General features: G+C 54.4%; 1 protein-coding gene across 3 annotated transcripts in view; it reads right to left on the bottom strand.

Annotated features, from left to right (window-relative positions):
- SIL1 (SIL1 nucleotide exchange factor) overlaps positions 1–16,101 on the bottom strand; it is a 94,723-nt gene that overhangs the window by 5,714 nt on the left and 72,908 nt on the right. For all 3 annotated transcript variants that reach the window (XM_066197016.1, XM_066197017.1, XM_066197015.1), the window contains 2 exons: positions 2,449–2,545; positions 240–404 (listed from right to left, as the gene is read on the bottom strand). In XM_066197016.1, coding sequence (XP_066053113.1) covers positions 240–404; positions 2,449–2,545 — 262 coding nt within the window. The remainder of the gene's footprint in view (positions 1–239; positions 405–2,448; positions 2,546–16,101) is intronic.

Genomic DNA, 16,101 nt, shown 5'->3' with positions numbered 1-16,101 from the left:
AAATGGTGGCAGTGGCTTGAAGGCAAACAAAGGTTTCAGATCCTCTGGGCTCCCCCAGGCACTCGTGTGGTGTTGGCCAAAGGGCTGCAAGGGACTCGTCCCCACTGATGCTGGGCCGGCTCCTCCTCATCCTCATCCTCATCCTCATCCTCATCCTCATCCTGTGAGGATGTTCAGGCCTGGTTGGGTTTGGGGGTGAGAGTGGGGAGTGCTTGGCCAGGGACCATCCCAGCTCTCACCTTCTCCATGAGGAGGTCGTAGAGCAGTGTCACCACACGGACATGGAGGGGCTCCATCCCCTTCTGCCTGAAGAGGCTCCTGAGAACCTGGAGACCGCCCAGCTTGAGGAATTGCTGCTGGGCATAGGGGAAGTGCCTCAGCATGGAGGACAGAGCGAAGAGAGCCTGGTGGAGAGAGAGAGGGCAATCAGCACGGTGGCCATGGCCACCCCATGTGGCACAGCCCCTCTTCATGGCGCCCCATGGGGACAGCAGAAACACGCTCCGGCCCATCTGTGCGGAGCTCCACGGAAAATGCATCCCAGCCTCTTCTGGCTGAGGGGCATCTCCAGCAGAACTGTTTGCAATGCCAATCCTCCCCAGCACTGTGAAGCTGCCAAATCTTGGGTGCTTCCATCCAAACCCTAGTCTGGGCTGTCACTGAGGGGCCCGTGGGCAGCCCCTGACAGACCCAACCCCATCACTTCTCCCTGTTCACCCCCACACAGGCACCGAGCCCGGCCGTGGGATGGGGTGAGGAGTGTCCAGCACCACTCAGCAGAGCCCGATCCCTCTGAGGCGATTTGGATGCCAGGGGTGATGTCCCCACACCTGCACAGTCAGACAAGGCCGTGATCTCCCCCATGCCAGGGGACACGGCCCCGTCCCAGCCCCATGCCCAACACCCAGCGCCCAGCGGTGCCCGGGGGGTTTGGAGCTGATGAGGCAATTAGGGGCCAGCCCAGCCCCGCTGCCTGTCACGCTGTCTGGCTCTGACAGCCGTGGTGGCACAGGGACGGCCAGGCCCGCCCGGGGCAGGGGACACGCTGCTCATCTGGGCGCCTCACACACAGGCCGGGCCCGCGCACGGACAGATCCGAGCTGACAGCCATGTCTTCCCCGCTCCCATTTGTTTCTATTTTCCATTTTCTGCCTTGCTGCTGGTGAATTTGAGATGCTGCTGTCTCCCTTTTTAATCGTGGGCCAGAGGAGGGCGGAGGGAAGAAATGCACTTTTGGCCTCGCTGCCGTGCACGGCTGTGAGCGCCGGGGCGGAAAATCCATCGGAGCGGGAGCCCGGGGCTGCTGCCCTGTGCAGGAAGGGCCTGTCCTTGGGATCCAGTCTGGAGACACGGGACGCTGCACAGCACGGGAGCTGGAAATGAAAACCTCTGTCCTCCTGGAAAAGAGGGTTCAACCCTTGGAGGGTCTCCTACAGCTGTGTGTGAACGGGGACAATACTGAGCCCACCCTGCTCGTTTCTCCAGGGGCTGCAGCACGATGCACTCAGGTTCACTGGAAAGAACTACTCTGGTTCACAGCAATGCCGTGAGAGCCCCTGCATGCCCAGCCATCCCTCCCCACCCCAAAAGGAGCTCTGGGTTGAGCCACAGGCACTCCTGGGAGGAGTTTCAGAGCGTGGAGCGTCCTGTGGGATCTCCTCACATCCACAGCCAAATGCAATGGGGTTCCACAGCCTTCTCCTGTGCCTTTCACTTGCTGGAGGACTCTTTCCAGGGTCAAAGGGGAACATATTTTAGGGAGCTCATTACAGGCGAATGGAAGAGCCAGTGGTCTCCCCACCCTGCTGGACCCCTCACGCAGGAGGTCCCTGTGGAAAATGGGGCTGGGGGTTTGGGAGCAGCCAGGTGATGTTACAGAGGTGGCATCACACGCTAAAGTGAGAGTAATGGGATCTCATGCTCCAGGGAATACAGCAGGGAGGGGGGAGAGCGGGAGGGAGGGGCCAAGGAAGCCCCCAGCCCGATGGACAGCGCTGCACATTTGGCTGGGGGCTCTTGGTGCTGCTCCTTGCTCCACAGCCTCTGCCAAAGGCAGGACATGGGGCTGGCTGCAGCAATTAGCTCCTCCAAACGTCAGCTCCCGTGTTTGTCAGCCCATGACGGCTGCGCTGCCACGGGGACCCTCGCCTGTGCCCCCCAGGAGCTGTGGCTCTGTGCCCTGTCCCCACGGGCTGGCAGAGCCACCTGAGTGTCACTGCTGCCACTGAAGGGGGACCCACAGAGCCAGGGGAGGGCAGGCACCAGCCAGTGCTGCTGGGGTGGTTTGGCACCCAGGGTCCCCCTCCTGCAGCCCTGGGAGTGGAGCCCACCCAGCGTGGGGAGCAGTGGGGGTCCCACACTCTCCAGATGTCCGTGACGTCTGAAGGGCATTTACACGGAGCTCAGCACAAACCCAGCTTTGCCCAGAGGTGCAGCCCCAGTCCTCACCTTCTTCCTGACAGCCAGGGGTTGTTCTGTGGCCAGGATGACCAGGAGCTTTTGCAGGGCACCTCCCTCGATGGCTTCGATCTGCACTTTGGGGTTGCTGCAGGGATGAAAGCAAAAGGCAGGTCACCAACAGAGTGGGGCAGGACAAGGTGGGAGGGACCCTGGTCTGGCTTGCACCAACACTGGGGTGGCAGCAGACCAGGGCAGGGCCTGTCCCCTGTGCTGGCACTGCTGGGGGACCTCGAGGGCTGTGTCCTGTTCGGGGCCCTCCTGGCCAGAGAGACCTGGAGGGGCTGGAGCGTGTCCAGGGCAGGGAACGGAGCTGGGAAGGGGCTGGAGCCCCAGGAGAGGCTGAGGGAGCTGGGAAAGGGGCTGAGCCTGGAGAAAAGGAGGCTCAGGGGGGACCTGGTGGCTCTGCACAACTCCCTGACAGGAGGGGACAGCCGGGGGGGTCGGGCTCTGCTCCCAGGGAACAGGGACAGGAGGAGAGGGAACGGCCTCAGGCTGGGCCAGGGGAGGCTCAGGGTGGACAGCAGCAGGAATTTCCCCATGGAAAGGGTGCTCAGGGACTGGAACTGCCCAGGGAGGTTTGGAGTGCCCATCCCTGGAGGTGTCCCAGGAAGGGCTGGAGGTGGCACTGAGTGCTCTGGGCTGGGGACAAGGTGGGGATCAGGCACAGCATGGACTCGATGATCTTGGAGGTCTTTTCCAACTTCAATGATTCCATTAAATTATACTTCCACCCCACAGTAGACATGAACAAGCGTCAATCCAGTGGATTGATCCCAAAAAACCAATCCCCCAGCTCCCACCAACCCTGGCTCATGGTTGTGGAGAAGGTACAAACCCTGCAGCCACCTCAAACACAGCTGAAATGAAGGCCGCAGGGGTAGGGAGGGCACACTGGGTCACCTCGGCCTTCCCACCTTGCCCCCCATCCCACCTGGCCTCCCCTGGCAAGGAGCCCTCCCCTGTGGCTCCATGGCTCCGTGAATCCCCTCACTCCACATCCACTCCTGAACAGCCTTCATATTCCAGTTCCTGCTTCCCCCTCCCCTCGCTGGCTGCGAGCATGCTGATCATCCACACACCTCTCACAGCAAGAGCTCCTCTCCAAGAACTACTGTGGATAAATCCACCCTTCTGCCTGCCAGGACAGGCTGAAACCTCAGGTCAGGATGTCAGCAGCTGCCCAGGGACAGACAGACACACAGACACACGGACAGACCATTCCCCCATCCACGCTGACGCTTTGCAAGCCCGCTTCTAAAGCCTCTTGGAAGGTGGTGGAGATGTCAGATGCTCCAGGCTCCCTCCTTGTCAGGGCTTTCACAGTCAGGGCACAGTGTGCCAGCTGTCTGATCCCTGATCCCGGGGCTCTCACACTCCAGGAACAGCTCCAGCACTTCAACCTTTGCTCGGCTCTGAAGCAGCAGTTGCACCGTGCCAGACAAAGGTCACTGAGCCTGCACAGACCCGCAGCTCTCCCTGCTCCCGGGGAGCTGCTGGAGCAGCCACGGCCCAGCCCCTCCAGGACATAAGAGAGACGGAGGCAGGCAGGGTCATAAAGAAACTAAAACCAGAGCCAAAAGGTGCTGGGCAAGGAGCAGCTTGGAATTAAAACCATGGCTCTGAGCAGAACTGGTGTGGGACTTCCCAGCTGGCAATACCAGGCTGACCTCAGGGCAGCAAAAGGGAACAGTTTGTTGAAAGGCACCTTTGATTTCTCCTTCCTCACCCGCTTGCTGCAGCAGATATCCAGGCACAGCTGTGGCACAGCCACTGCCCTGTGGGAGCATCTGTGACCTGCCCAGACAGGGCAGGAGGGAGAAAGAACAGACCCAGGAGCTCCAGGATCCTGCTGCAGATTTTTTCAACATAATTCTCAGACCCCCATGTACTAGCCCTGCAGCATCCCTGGAGGTAAACCAGCTTCTGCAGTGCCTGGGTCAGGTGGGACCTGAGACGTCCACCACGAGGAATCCATCCCCAACCTCCCCATGCCAGGAGGTGCAGAGGAGTCTCCTCCTGCAAAAACAGGATGCAATTTCTCACCCCAATATGTTGTGCAATGATGGCATCTCTGAATGGGCTGGGCACTTTGGGGAGTCAAGAGAGGCAAACAGCACAAGCTGTTCCCAGGCCACTCCTGGGCCCAAGGCCATTTCCCCCAGCTCATCTCCAGCCAAACCTGCAGCCACAGCCATGCCCCAACAGCATGTCCAAAATTCTGATCCCATTTCACATGCAGGTCCCTCTGGGCAATGGAGACCAGAGCAAGTGGAGAAGCAGCTTGCAGGAAGGCTCTTTGCTGAGTAGAAATGCACTGAAAGGACAATCCCCTGGGCTGGAGACCTCCTGGTGCCACTCAAGGAGAACGGCGCATTCGGGATATCCAAGCTCTTTTGTCACATCTCTCTAAAATAAATAATAAAAGCTCTTACAGCAGGAGACGCAACTGAGAAATTGGTATGCCTTTAATGCTTGGCTGGTCACCTGGAGGATTTGATCTAATTAAAATCTCTGAACCATGGAGCTTTTGCCAAGGAGCAGCTCTGGAGGTGAGGGAGCCTTCCTGGCTGGTGGGTGTGCCGCTCGCTTCTCAATGCTCCTGTTGCTCTGTCTCTGTTATCAATGGTCCTGGCTTCAAGCTAACAAAAAAGCTCGTTTGACGGTTTGGGAAACTCAGCAGAGATCTGTACAAATTACACTGTCAAGCCCAGGGAAAAGCAGCCTGAACAAAATAAACACAATGAGACAGACTGTGGAGCACTCCACGGGAAATTCAACCGTGCTAATCTGCTAATGGAGACAGGATGGTGGCACCTGCAACAAAATCCACTGAAACGGGAGTCTGAGGCTGGGCCAGGGCTGGGCCAAGCCTATGGTGACATCCCATAATGCTGCAGTGATGGCACAGATTTGGGTGTGCTGCACTAATGACATTAACCAGCCCCTATCCCGGGTGAGGAACAGCCACAGGCTGCAGGGACTCAACACAAGCCCCATGCAGAGAAAGAGAGAACCAAAAGAGAACCCTGGGGGCTGAACAGCCCCAGTTTGCCCTGGGCCAGCCCAGCCTGGCTGTTCGGTCACAGCACATCCCCTCCAGATGTGGCCCTCGGTCACAGCACATCCCCTCCAGATGTGGCCCTCGCTACACATCTGAGCTCCTTGTGCCTCCCAGCCATGCTGCCCACATCCTTGCCATTTTCACTGGCAACTCGTGGCATGAAAGCAGTTCCAACTCTGCAGATGAAGGGTTTTTTGAAGAGTGCTGTCTGCTAAGAGACACCCTTGTTCCACTCCTCCTAGGATAACCCCAAGTGCACAAATCTAGGAGAGACTTCTCAAAGTTTCTGCAGACTGCACATGCGATGGCTGTGGGAAGACTGAAAAGCAGCAACACAGCCCTGAGGTGACAGCAGCTCTGGAGTTAGGTGGGAACTTACGGTAAGGCAGCAAAATTAGCTTTAAATTAAAAAAAAAATAAAAAGAAAAAAGAAAGAAAGCAAGCCAGGTGGTGCAGAGGGACCTGGGGACTTGGAGGCGCAGAGCAGGGCAGGCAGGCAAATGCCCTCATCTCTACTGCTCTGACAAGGACACACACAGAATATTTATTTCATGGCCTGCTTGTTGCAGAAACTGCATGAGACCTTGGGAAAGAAAGGCTCACCTCCTCTCCTGGGCATCCTGCTGAAGCCAGGTGGGGAAGGAGCAAGCAGGGGAGTGGAAGGGAGTGGGATGGAGGGGCTGGCCGTGCCTGGCGCTGGCACAGCATTTCTCCTGCCCTGGCATGTCCGCAGGCACAGGGAGCCGAGGCTGCAGAGCCGAGCTGTGATGAAAGCCCCGGTGCCGGTGCAAAGGCACGGTGATCACCGGGCTAGACGGGGCTTAATGGGTCTCTTCTCTGCTCAGAACCAGCGCTCGGCGGTGCCGCCTGGGAAATCAAAGCCGGGGATCAAAGTCTGTAAGTCTGTGAAACAGCCTAAAATATTTAGTGTAGTCTATTTAGCTTGTGCTGTAACCTGAGGATCAGAAACAAGCGGCAAGGCAGCACTGCTTACCTTGCCCTCCCCCTTTCCTTTCCCCTCCCCCGTTTTCAGTCCAAAATCTGTTAATGGAGAAAACAAGAGTGAACCAACAAGACTGAAATGTGCCTTGTCTGGCTCCTGGGGCTCTCAAACCCTCACACCTGGGTCACAATTTGACAGGCAATGGGAAAGGTCACTTTCCTGAGTCCTGGAAACAAAGCAACGCAACCAGGGTCACACTTGAAAAGGCCAATGACTTCTTCATCCTTCTCAGTGTTTGGAGGATTTCTGACAGCTCCTGTAAGCACAGTCCTGTTAAAATTATTTGACAAATAATAGACAGAGAGATAAAACAGATCATTACAGTGTCAGTAATTCCAGCCTGAACTAGAGCTGTAAATCCGAGACTCTGAACAAGGGCAGAAAAGAGAGGCAGGGTGATCAGCAGCTCGTTAATACTTGCACGACTGAATTTCAGATTGCATGTTCAAGAATAAAAAAAATAAAAGCATTAAAACCGTTCAAGTGAGAAGCAACACATAAGGAGAACACGGTTTCCTCCTGCATTCCAAGCTCTGGCTATGAACTATCCCTGTGGGAAATGACCGTGGAGCAGCTGCAGTGAGCCAGATGGCTCTGAATCCACAACTTCCCAGGTATCCACATCTCCATCCAAACTTCCCAGCTTCCTTCTTAAGAGGACAACTGGGACAACTCAGTATCAACAGCCCTGCAGCTTCCTCGCCCTCCAAAAGGACCCCCTGGCTCTGCCAGTATGGAACACTTAGGCACAGGGTGGGTGAATCCTTTTCAAAACACACATTTAACTGAGGCTTTCCACAGTCCCAAGCTATGGAAAAGGACATTTGCGTGCACAATATGAGATAGAGGATAATAATAAAATAACCCCAACACCACCAAGGCTGCCTGTGGCTATTGGAGGGAGAAGGAGGAGAGATGAGGTACAGTCACTCCCAGAGCCTCCCCCAAGAGCTGCATGCAGCAGAACTGGCCTAAAATTCCTCTGCTCCAAGGACCAGCTCAGACCTGGGTTTATCACAGACAAAGGCCTTTAGAGCTACGACTTAAGGAGTATAAAAACCACCCAGAAAAATGGAGCCTTAAGTAGTTACACCGATCAAAATACAGCAGAGAAGAAAGCAGGGGTGAGGGGGGAAAACCTGACAAAAGGAAAACTAGGTTTCAATAGGCAACACAATACAACAATTTCATATGAAAGATGTGAAGCATAAAAGAGATGTTAGATGTTCAAAAGCCCAGAATATAGGAGAGATATAAAAAAATCCCCAAGAAGATGAAAATCTCCACTTCAATGCAATGCTGCCTTCTCACTTTCTACCAAGCCAGGCGCTCGCCGCCGTGGCGGGGGAGCAGCGGCGTCCCTGGGAGAGCAGCACGGCTGTCTGTGACATCCTGGATTACAGGGACACAGCATGGCCTTTAATGAGCAATTAGGTTACGGAGTATTTGTTGCTAAGAGGAGAACAGAACTGCAGAGAATAAATTGGAGCTGAGTACGTGACTCTGTGATTCTGACGGGCTGATGTGATACTCAGACCTGGGAGCATGAATCACCCCAGAGATGCAGGAACAGCGTGGAAGGCACCTGGGAAAAGCTGGGGGAACCTTGGCTTCGCTTCCAACCACATATCTGTGTCCCAGGCTCTCCTTGTGAGCCCTCCAGCATCCCTTCTGAAAGCAGGAGGGCTGTAACCTCCCATCACAGAGCCCCAGGCTGCCTGGGAACACAGTGACATCGGGTTTTACTGGGAACACTCTGCTCCCAGCCACACCATGCAAGTGGGAATTACCTCGTGCGAGCTCCTGGCCCTTTGCAGTCACAACATTGAGCTGGAAGTGCAGAGCTTGGTGTGGTCAGGAGCCACTGGGAGCCCTGGATCCACTGAGAGCCCTGCAGGGAGGAGACCCAGCTCACCTGAGCCCAGGCAGGGCAAGTTTAGTGTTTAGAACAGGAAGAAATCCGAGGAGGTGCGGTGCCCTAACACAGCCTAACAGATGGATAATTAGATTTATGCAAAGAGCTGTAAAAGTAAGTAATTAAATAAAAATACAGAATAACAAATCTGCTGCAGCAAGATCCCTCACAGGGCTGCAGAAAGCCTCTGCAGCTGGGACCCAGCATTCCAGATGTGGGATGCAGGAGCTGGGCCACTTGTGTGAGTCAGCAGATTCAAGGAGTTGCCCAAAGCATGGAGAAAGCAATGGGAACACAGGGACTGAGTTGAGTGCCCTCCTCTTCCTCACCTCTCTAGGGAGCAGAGTAGAGTGAACACCGACTCCGGCAATAAATCTCCGTTTAAAAAAACCCAGTCACTCCAAACTGTATTGCTGAACACACACAAACAACAAACTGACTGACTGTATTTATAGCCGTAGGAAAAAGTGGTTCCACAAAACCAGACAGGAGATCACACACAGCCCCAAAGCAAGCCCAGGCAGGAATCTTACTGCCCCAGCAGGAGCGAGGCCTCCCAGGACACCCCCAGAGCCCTCCTTTGCTCCTGACCCTTGGCTTTGCCAGCTCTGAGCTGTATTTCAGTGCCAGCACAAACCCCTGGCTCCAAGGACACCAGTGCTGCCACTGAGCCCTCACTGGGCTGCTCCAGGGGGGATTTGCACCTGGAGCTCCCACAGACACCAGGGCAAGCGGGGGGGTGCAGCTTCAAGAGTCTGAGATGACAGCTCAGCTTCTGAGGGTTTAATCAACAAGCCACAGGCAATTTTACGATAAAATGCAAAGATTTGGGGATTTTCAGGATGATTGCTGTCCCCATGTCAGCACAGTCAAGGTCAGCCTGACTTCTCCGTTCTGATGGTGAAGGATGAGAGCCCAGGCCACTCTGAGGGTTTGTCAGCCCTCTGTGACTCAAGGGCTGGACTTGGTGACTCGTGTCCCACCTGCAGTGGTCACAGGAACGCTGTGAGCTCTCTTACAGCTCAGCGTGGTAAATGATTGATCCTTCCAGGTACAGGCAAGTGCTCCACAGTGCATGGAGAAAAGCATCCCAGGAAATCCCCCCAGTGCTCAATCACCCAAACTGATGCTTTGTTTCTGAGGGTAAATCAACCGTATGGCTCTGTGTGCCACGCTTATAAAACATTCCCCATGGATTCCTGAAAGCCTGGTATTTACTGTAGGTCAGACGGCGATGGGCAGTGTTTCATCAGAGGCTACATTAATAAAAATGAGGAGATGCTCTCCAAGTGTGAGCAGAACACATTTATTTCTGTGCCATTTTAGCCAGAGCCCTAAAAATTGTGGTGGTTTCTTTCTAAAAAAATCCCAACACGGCAAGAAACAACAATAGTGCAGGGTTAATAACCACGGACTCGAGCTCATCCCAAGTTGTTCATCACAGAGCCTTCAAAGCACGTCCTGATTTATAGACGGGGAGACTGAAGTGCTCCCAGGAGCGTCAGCAGCCGCGTCAGGGTGCGAGTGTGAGTGCTGGCTCCTGCCTCCCTGCTCCTCCTCTTCCTCACAGTCCTGCTCTCTGCACGCCTCCGCCCTCCCGGCTCCAGACCTGAGGTGGCCCGGGATGGTGGCAGAACATCCAAGGTCCTTCCCAGCCCTTTCCTGCTGCTGCTGAACCCCCAACGAGCCCCTCAGACCCCGCAGTGGGGCAGCTTTGCAGAGAATCCTCTCCCTGAGTCTGCTGAATCGCTCTGGGCATCATTCCAGGCACGTCAAGTCACTCGGGTATTTCAACAAAACCTATTCACACGCCTTAGGTGAGATGAAAACACTGCAAAAAGCTGTCTGAAAGCACCACAAGAAGAGCCTCGGCTCAGAACGCTCCCACTCTCCGGTGCTGCCGATGTGACACATCCCACTAATCATCCTGAGAGATGCTAAAGGGGGCCCGAGGCTGAGCCCTTCCATTGTTACTCGCTTTATTTGTTTGCTTGCTCATTTAAGCTGATTTTTCTTTAAGACAAGTGCTAATAATATCAAAAAACCCGAGGAAGCCTTTGCCTGGCGCGTTCCTGCTGGGAATGCCAGCGGAGCGCAGGCACTGCGCAGCTCTTCCCCGAGACACAAAGCGAAGTGTGAGAACAGGCATTTCACTCCTCTGCCTTGCAGCAGCAGCTCGGCGCAGCTCTGTCCTATTTTAACCCTGCCATCTGCTCGCAGCTCCTCCCGTCCCCGGGCGGGCAGAGCGCGGCTCCGAGCCGAGCCTTGCATCCGCTCCCACCCGCCCGGCTGCCGGCCGTGCCCCGCAGCAGCCCCGGCTACCACGGCGGGAGGGGATGCTCCTCAAACACCGATCCGCTCATCGCTCCCGAGCCTCAGGCCGGCCCATCCCACTCCTTGGCAGGTCAGGGAAGATGCTGGATCCCCCCCACTGCAGTGGCAATCTGGCTCTTCCCGGTCCCACCGGGTCTAATGGTGCTATTAGAATCGTTTGAGTCGATAAAAGTAGATTTGTTTCACTGAGTCATGACTCAAAACCAAGACTTCGCTCCATTTACAAAAGCAAATCACCATCTTGCAAACGCCAAGCACAGATTTCAGCTCCAAAAGCGAAGCCTGGGGAATGTTTCCAGCCAGAGAGGGAATGGAAAAGCTGCATCTGCAAAAGCTAGGAAACCTTTTTTTCATTTATCTTGTTTTGATAAACAGAGAGGATATCCTATGGAATACCAGCTCCTGAAGAAACCTGATGAACTCTTTCTACATCAAGGGACTTAATCATGGATTAACAGAGGGGAGAGCAACAGCAGGAGATGCCACGGGACCAGGGAGTGCAACACAACCCACGGACAATTCCAGCCAGTTCCTGGGTGGGAAGCCCTCGAGGAAAACTTGGGAGCCACAGAAAGCACCAGCAATTCTTTCTGCCTTCTGATTCATCCCTACTCACCCACCCACATGCCACGGCAGAGGAGGCTGTAACCGCTACATTTAGGATGACATTTAAAAATCAAGGTTGTGCTGCTGATGGTCATTAAAAATCCCACGGCGTTTTTCAGAAACAAGTGGGTACTCACATCAGTGTCCCTGCCAAGTATCAGCACAGCAGTCATTTTTTCTAGCAACTTCAATTAAAAGATAAAGGAAAACTGAGCCCACCTACAATTACTGTTTTTAGTGTCGCTGTTGGTTTTTAAACACTCACTATATACCTTTACATTTCCTAAATACGAATCAAGAAGAAAACATTTCCCCAAACCTTTCCAAGTGCCAGATTCATCTCTGTTAACATCAGACAGCTACAATTAAGACATCCAGCCCATGAAAGCTACCTGGGCTCCCTCAGTAACATGTCCTGACCTGTGGTCGACACATCCCTGGAGACCCTGTGTCTGTTTTCCCATGGGACTTTGCCCTGGCTAACCCAGAGAGGCAAATCCACTGCCCGGAGCTTTAGGGTCACTCTAAAGGGGGCTGCATCTGTTCTGAAAAGCATCTGAGGAATTTAAGGTCAGCAGCAGCAAGCAGAAAAGATGATTTATCTCATGGGAGATGAGGCTGCCTTTGACTCCTGCCTTAGCTGGAATGATTTGCCAGTTGGAGGATTCCCTGTCTCTGGCTGGAGAGTGAGCCTGGATAGCCAGTTCTGGTGGACGCTCATGGAGGAACACTGAAGCTGGGTGACACAGATCCCATCTTCAGAGAGAGGGTGAAGGAAACATCCACAAATGCCTGAATCAAGCTCTCAAAGAGTCAGAGTGATCATGGTATTTAATAAAATATGGGAATAATACAAAGAATTCATATGTAGGTGTAAGAAACAAAGCCATGGTAGGTACTAGAGCTGAACTGGGTGCTCAGGAAGAGCGGGAGCAGGGAGAGGAGCACTTCCAGAAGTGAAGATTCTTCAGAAAAGATGCAGTGGAGTAAGCTAATTATGCAGGAAGAAGAAAATGTCAGCAGTGTGCCCTACATCACTGATGGATGGAGAGAGCGGATACCTTGACAAAGAAAGCCAACGTGCTAATTAAGATTTAATGACCCTGAAGGCAAAGACAAAAAGCCCTCCTTTGCCACAGCCGAGGAGGGAGTGGACTGAGAGCCTCAGCCTAGCAAAGAAAGGGCTAGGAAAGGCCCAAAAGATCGTGAGATGAACAACATCCCTGCAAGGGAGAGCATCCAGGCAGGTTCTGCCAGGCAGGAGAGAAGGGCTCCATCCCCAGGGCAGAAGAAAGCTCCGAGAGCCGAGCATGGTTGTGGAAGCTGAGCTGCCTGCATCCAGGAACAGCTTGAATGTGAGGGTGAAGGAGGAAGCGGGTTCAATTCATTCCACACTCTGGAACTGTGGAAAGACATACGCCAGGCAAATGTGAGTTGTGATGATCACTTCCCACTGCTAGACTCCGCGAGGAGAGGACGGGGAGGTGACACAACCAGGAGTTCACACATGTGCTGCGAAGGCGCAGGAGGAGCCAAGGCTTGCCAGTCGCTGCTGGGACGTACAAGCCCGGCCGACGGCAGCCTCGTAAACAAATCTGCCTGTGCCTCCCCACGGCTCTGCTGCCCACGGGGTCTGCCAGGGACAGAGGGCACCCCACGGGGTCTGCCAACCCTGGGGGGACCGGGCGCTGCCTCTGCCTTCAGAAGCTTCAGGAAATCACTTCAGGAATCGCTGGTCCTGCACCAATGCTTCCTGTCCAGATGGATGTCTGTGAGTCCACATGGGAGCAGCCTGTGCTGAGCTGGGGCAGAGCATCTCCATGCTGACGTCTGTCAGCAGGACTCAGACAGAGCCCGGGCCGTGCACACCACGGAGGTGGCCATGGCCTCCCGCTGACCACACAAACCCTGCAGGAGGGGGCTGAGAAGCCACCTGCTGTGTTATGAGTAAGGACATGAGTGCATCTTGCTCCTCTGGCCAGCCCCTGGGGTGTGACACCTGGCCTCTTCCCAAGCCGCGCTGCCGCTGCCTCCCGCTGACAACATCCAGGACTGATTTGTGACAATGACATCAGCGTCCACAAACATCCTGCCTGCTCCTCCCCTTACTCACATCCTGCCCTTCCTGCTCCCCCAGCAGCAAGGACACTGGCCTGCCACCAGGCTAGGAAGGATGAGCACAGCTCCTCACTTCCCTCACGCTGGGCTGGCTCCCCACCTCTCCCCACGGCCGATGGCACCCAGTAGCACCAGCACAGCATGGTGACACCTTCCCCACGCTGGCACGACAGAGTCCAGGTCACATAATCTGGAAACCATCACCCCATGGAGAACGGTCATCACACTGACCTACCTCCTTCCCAATCTCTGCCTGTTGTGCAAAAGCCAGAAAAAATCCTCTGTTTGATCTCAATCAGCCATTTTTAAGTTCCACAATGGATAGCAGCTCTTCCACGGATTCACCTCTTCTGTGGAGACAGGCTGAAAGAAGGTGGGGTGGAGAATGGAATGCTTTGAGGAAACCTCAGAGCCCCTTACAGTGCCTAGAGGGCTCCAGGAGAACTGGAGAGGGACTTTGGACAAGGGCCTGGAGTGACAGGACAAGGGGGAATGGCTTCACACTGACAGGAGCAGGGTTAGAAGGGATATTAGCAAGAAAATGAGACCCTGGCACAGGGTGCCCAGGGAAGCTGTGACTGCCCCTGGATCCCTGAAGTGTCCCAGGCCAGGCTGGACAGGGCTTGGAGCAGCCTGGGACAGTGGAAGGTGTCCCTGCCCATGGCAGGGGTTTGGAATGGGATGAGCTTTAAGGTCTCTTCCAACCCAAACCATTCTGGGATTCCATGATTCTCCTCTCCCAAGAGGGCTGACTGGACAGCAAGAGCTGGAGACAGACCAGTTCTCATGGTGGGAAACAGGACTTGGGCTTTGTTTAAGCCCATCCTGCAGAACCGTTCCGTTCAGTTCCAATTCCCTCTCTTTTCTGTGTGTTCACTGTGAATTCCCCAAATGCAGCACAATCTTTCAGCACTCCTGCCATGGGATGAATCTGGGCAGGTTCCCGGGCCTCACACGCTGCTCCCTGTTTCTGTTCCTCACGCTGTGCTGTGACAGCCTGCGTCACATGACGCCCTGGACAATCTGGGCCACACATTCATAGCCACGGACCTCTGCGTTTCACAGCACAAATTTGGGAACCCACAGCTGACCGTGGACACATCACTCATTCTTGAAATGTAGGCCACAAAGCTACTTTAGTTCTGCTTTTGCTTGTAAATCAAGGGCTTACATATGTAATTGGCCCAACCTTAAGAGCAAACAACAGCAGTGGCAGCACTGTGCCAGCAATTATTCATGCCTATAATAAACGGCTGTAAAAATGAAAGCCAGCCTTTAAAAATCTGGCTCCTCACTGCACAAACAACAAAAACTCATTTTCAGGACTTGGCCAGAGGAGTTTTTAATTTTAGGGGAGAGATTGAGGTGGGTGAGGATTTATTTTTTCTCTTTTCATTCTCTAAAAACACCACTCATGCCCACGTTTAGGTCACGGATTATCCTGGCTACATTTCCGCACTGTGAAATAAACCCAGTGAGAGGCACAGGGGACAAAATCTGCCCTCTGCATTCCACGAGTAGGGCCCTGGGAACAGTCCACGAAGTTTGCAGCCCTTCCTGCCTCCATGCTGAGCCAGCAGTGTGCCCACAGATGAGCCACCACCTTTGGGGTGACACAGCCACTGGCCCTCCAGCTCCAGGCAAACCCCGTGCTGCTGTTCCATGCCAGGACAGGGATGCTGAGCCTTGCACGGGTCCCACCAGCTAACAAGAGCATCCTGGCTGATAAATCCCTCCTCAGGGTCAAGCAGCAGACACCTCTCTGCCTCTTGCGCCCTCTTTAACCAACCGTGGCCGCAACGCAGCCGCCCCTGGGCTTGCAGGGGGAAAGGTGTGATGAGATCGTTCCTTCTGCTGTGCACATTTCTCATCCACAGCGCCAGAGCAACCCCTATAAAACTCTTCTAGCACGTGGCTGAAATTCTCCTTGGTGGTGCTGAGCAATAGCACCAGAGGAACAAGGCAGAACTGAGCCCTGCTCCCACAGTACTCACCAGGCAAGAGCAGATTTCTCCCCTTCCAGCAGCAAACGACAGTAGTAGGGACCTTCCACATGCTCTGGACCCCCGAGTTTAGAAGGTCTGAGGCACTGACAGACCTTCCTCAATGAGAAATCAACAATTTTACGTGCTCATTTGACGCTTCTGGTTGGTTTCCTCCAGCCTTAAGCAGTGGCAGAGCATGAATGGAAGAGCTCTGTAAGGACTGCTCTCCCTCTCTGCCGTGGAAAGCTTCCCTCGTCAGAAATCTCCACTAACCACCAAGTTTTAGTGTCTTCTGAAGGAAGCCACATTCCTCACAGTTCAGAAGGGACCTTTTGGCCTAATCCCCATTGGAAAAACTGCCAAACTGATCCTCCCATCACACAATTAGCAGCCGCGGAGACTTCGCTACACCGGGCGATGCGGCGCTGCTATGACAACAGGAACGGGAGACTCGTTAAGGGTTTCATCGAGAGGGATAACGAGCAATCACGGCTCGGAGAGGAGGCAGGAATCAATGGGAGCTGTTGATACCAGCACGTTTTCTGGATCGGGCCAGGTATTGGCGAGCCCTGGAAGGCTGACTCGCATTGTTACGGCACGGTCGCCGCGAGTACAACTT

The sequence above is a fragment of the Chamaea fasciata genome, unplaced genomic scaffold (genome assembly GCF_029207755.1).
Source record: "Chamaea fasciata isolate MVZ Bird 193981 ecotype frontalis unplaced genomic scaffold, bChaFas1.0.hap1 SCAF_15, whole genome shotgun sequence".
NCBI lineage: Eukaryota > Metazoa > Chordata > Aves > Passeriformes > Sylviidae > Chamaea > Chamaea fasciata.
Note: the sequence above shows the minus strand (reverse complement) of the source record. Positions and strands in the feature narration are given on the sequence as shown.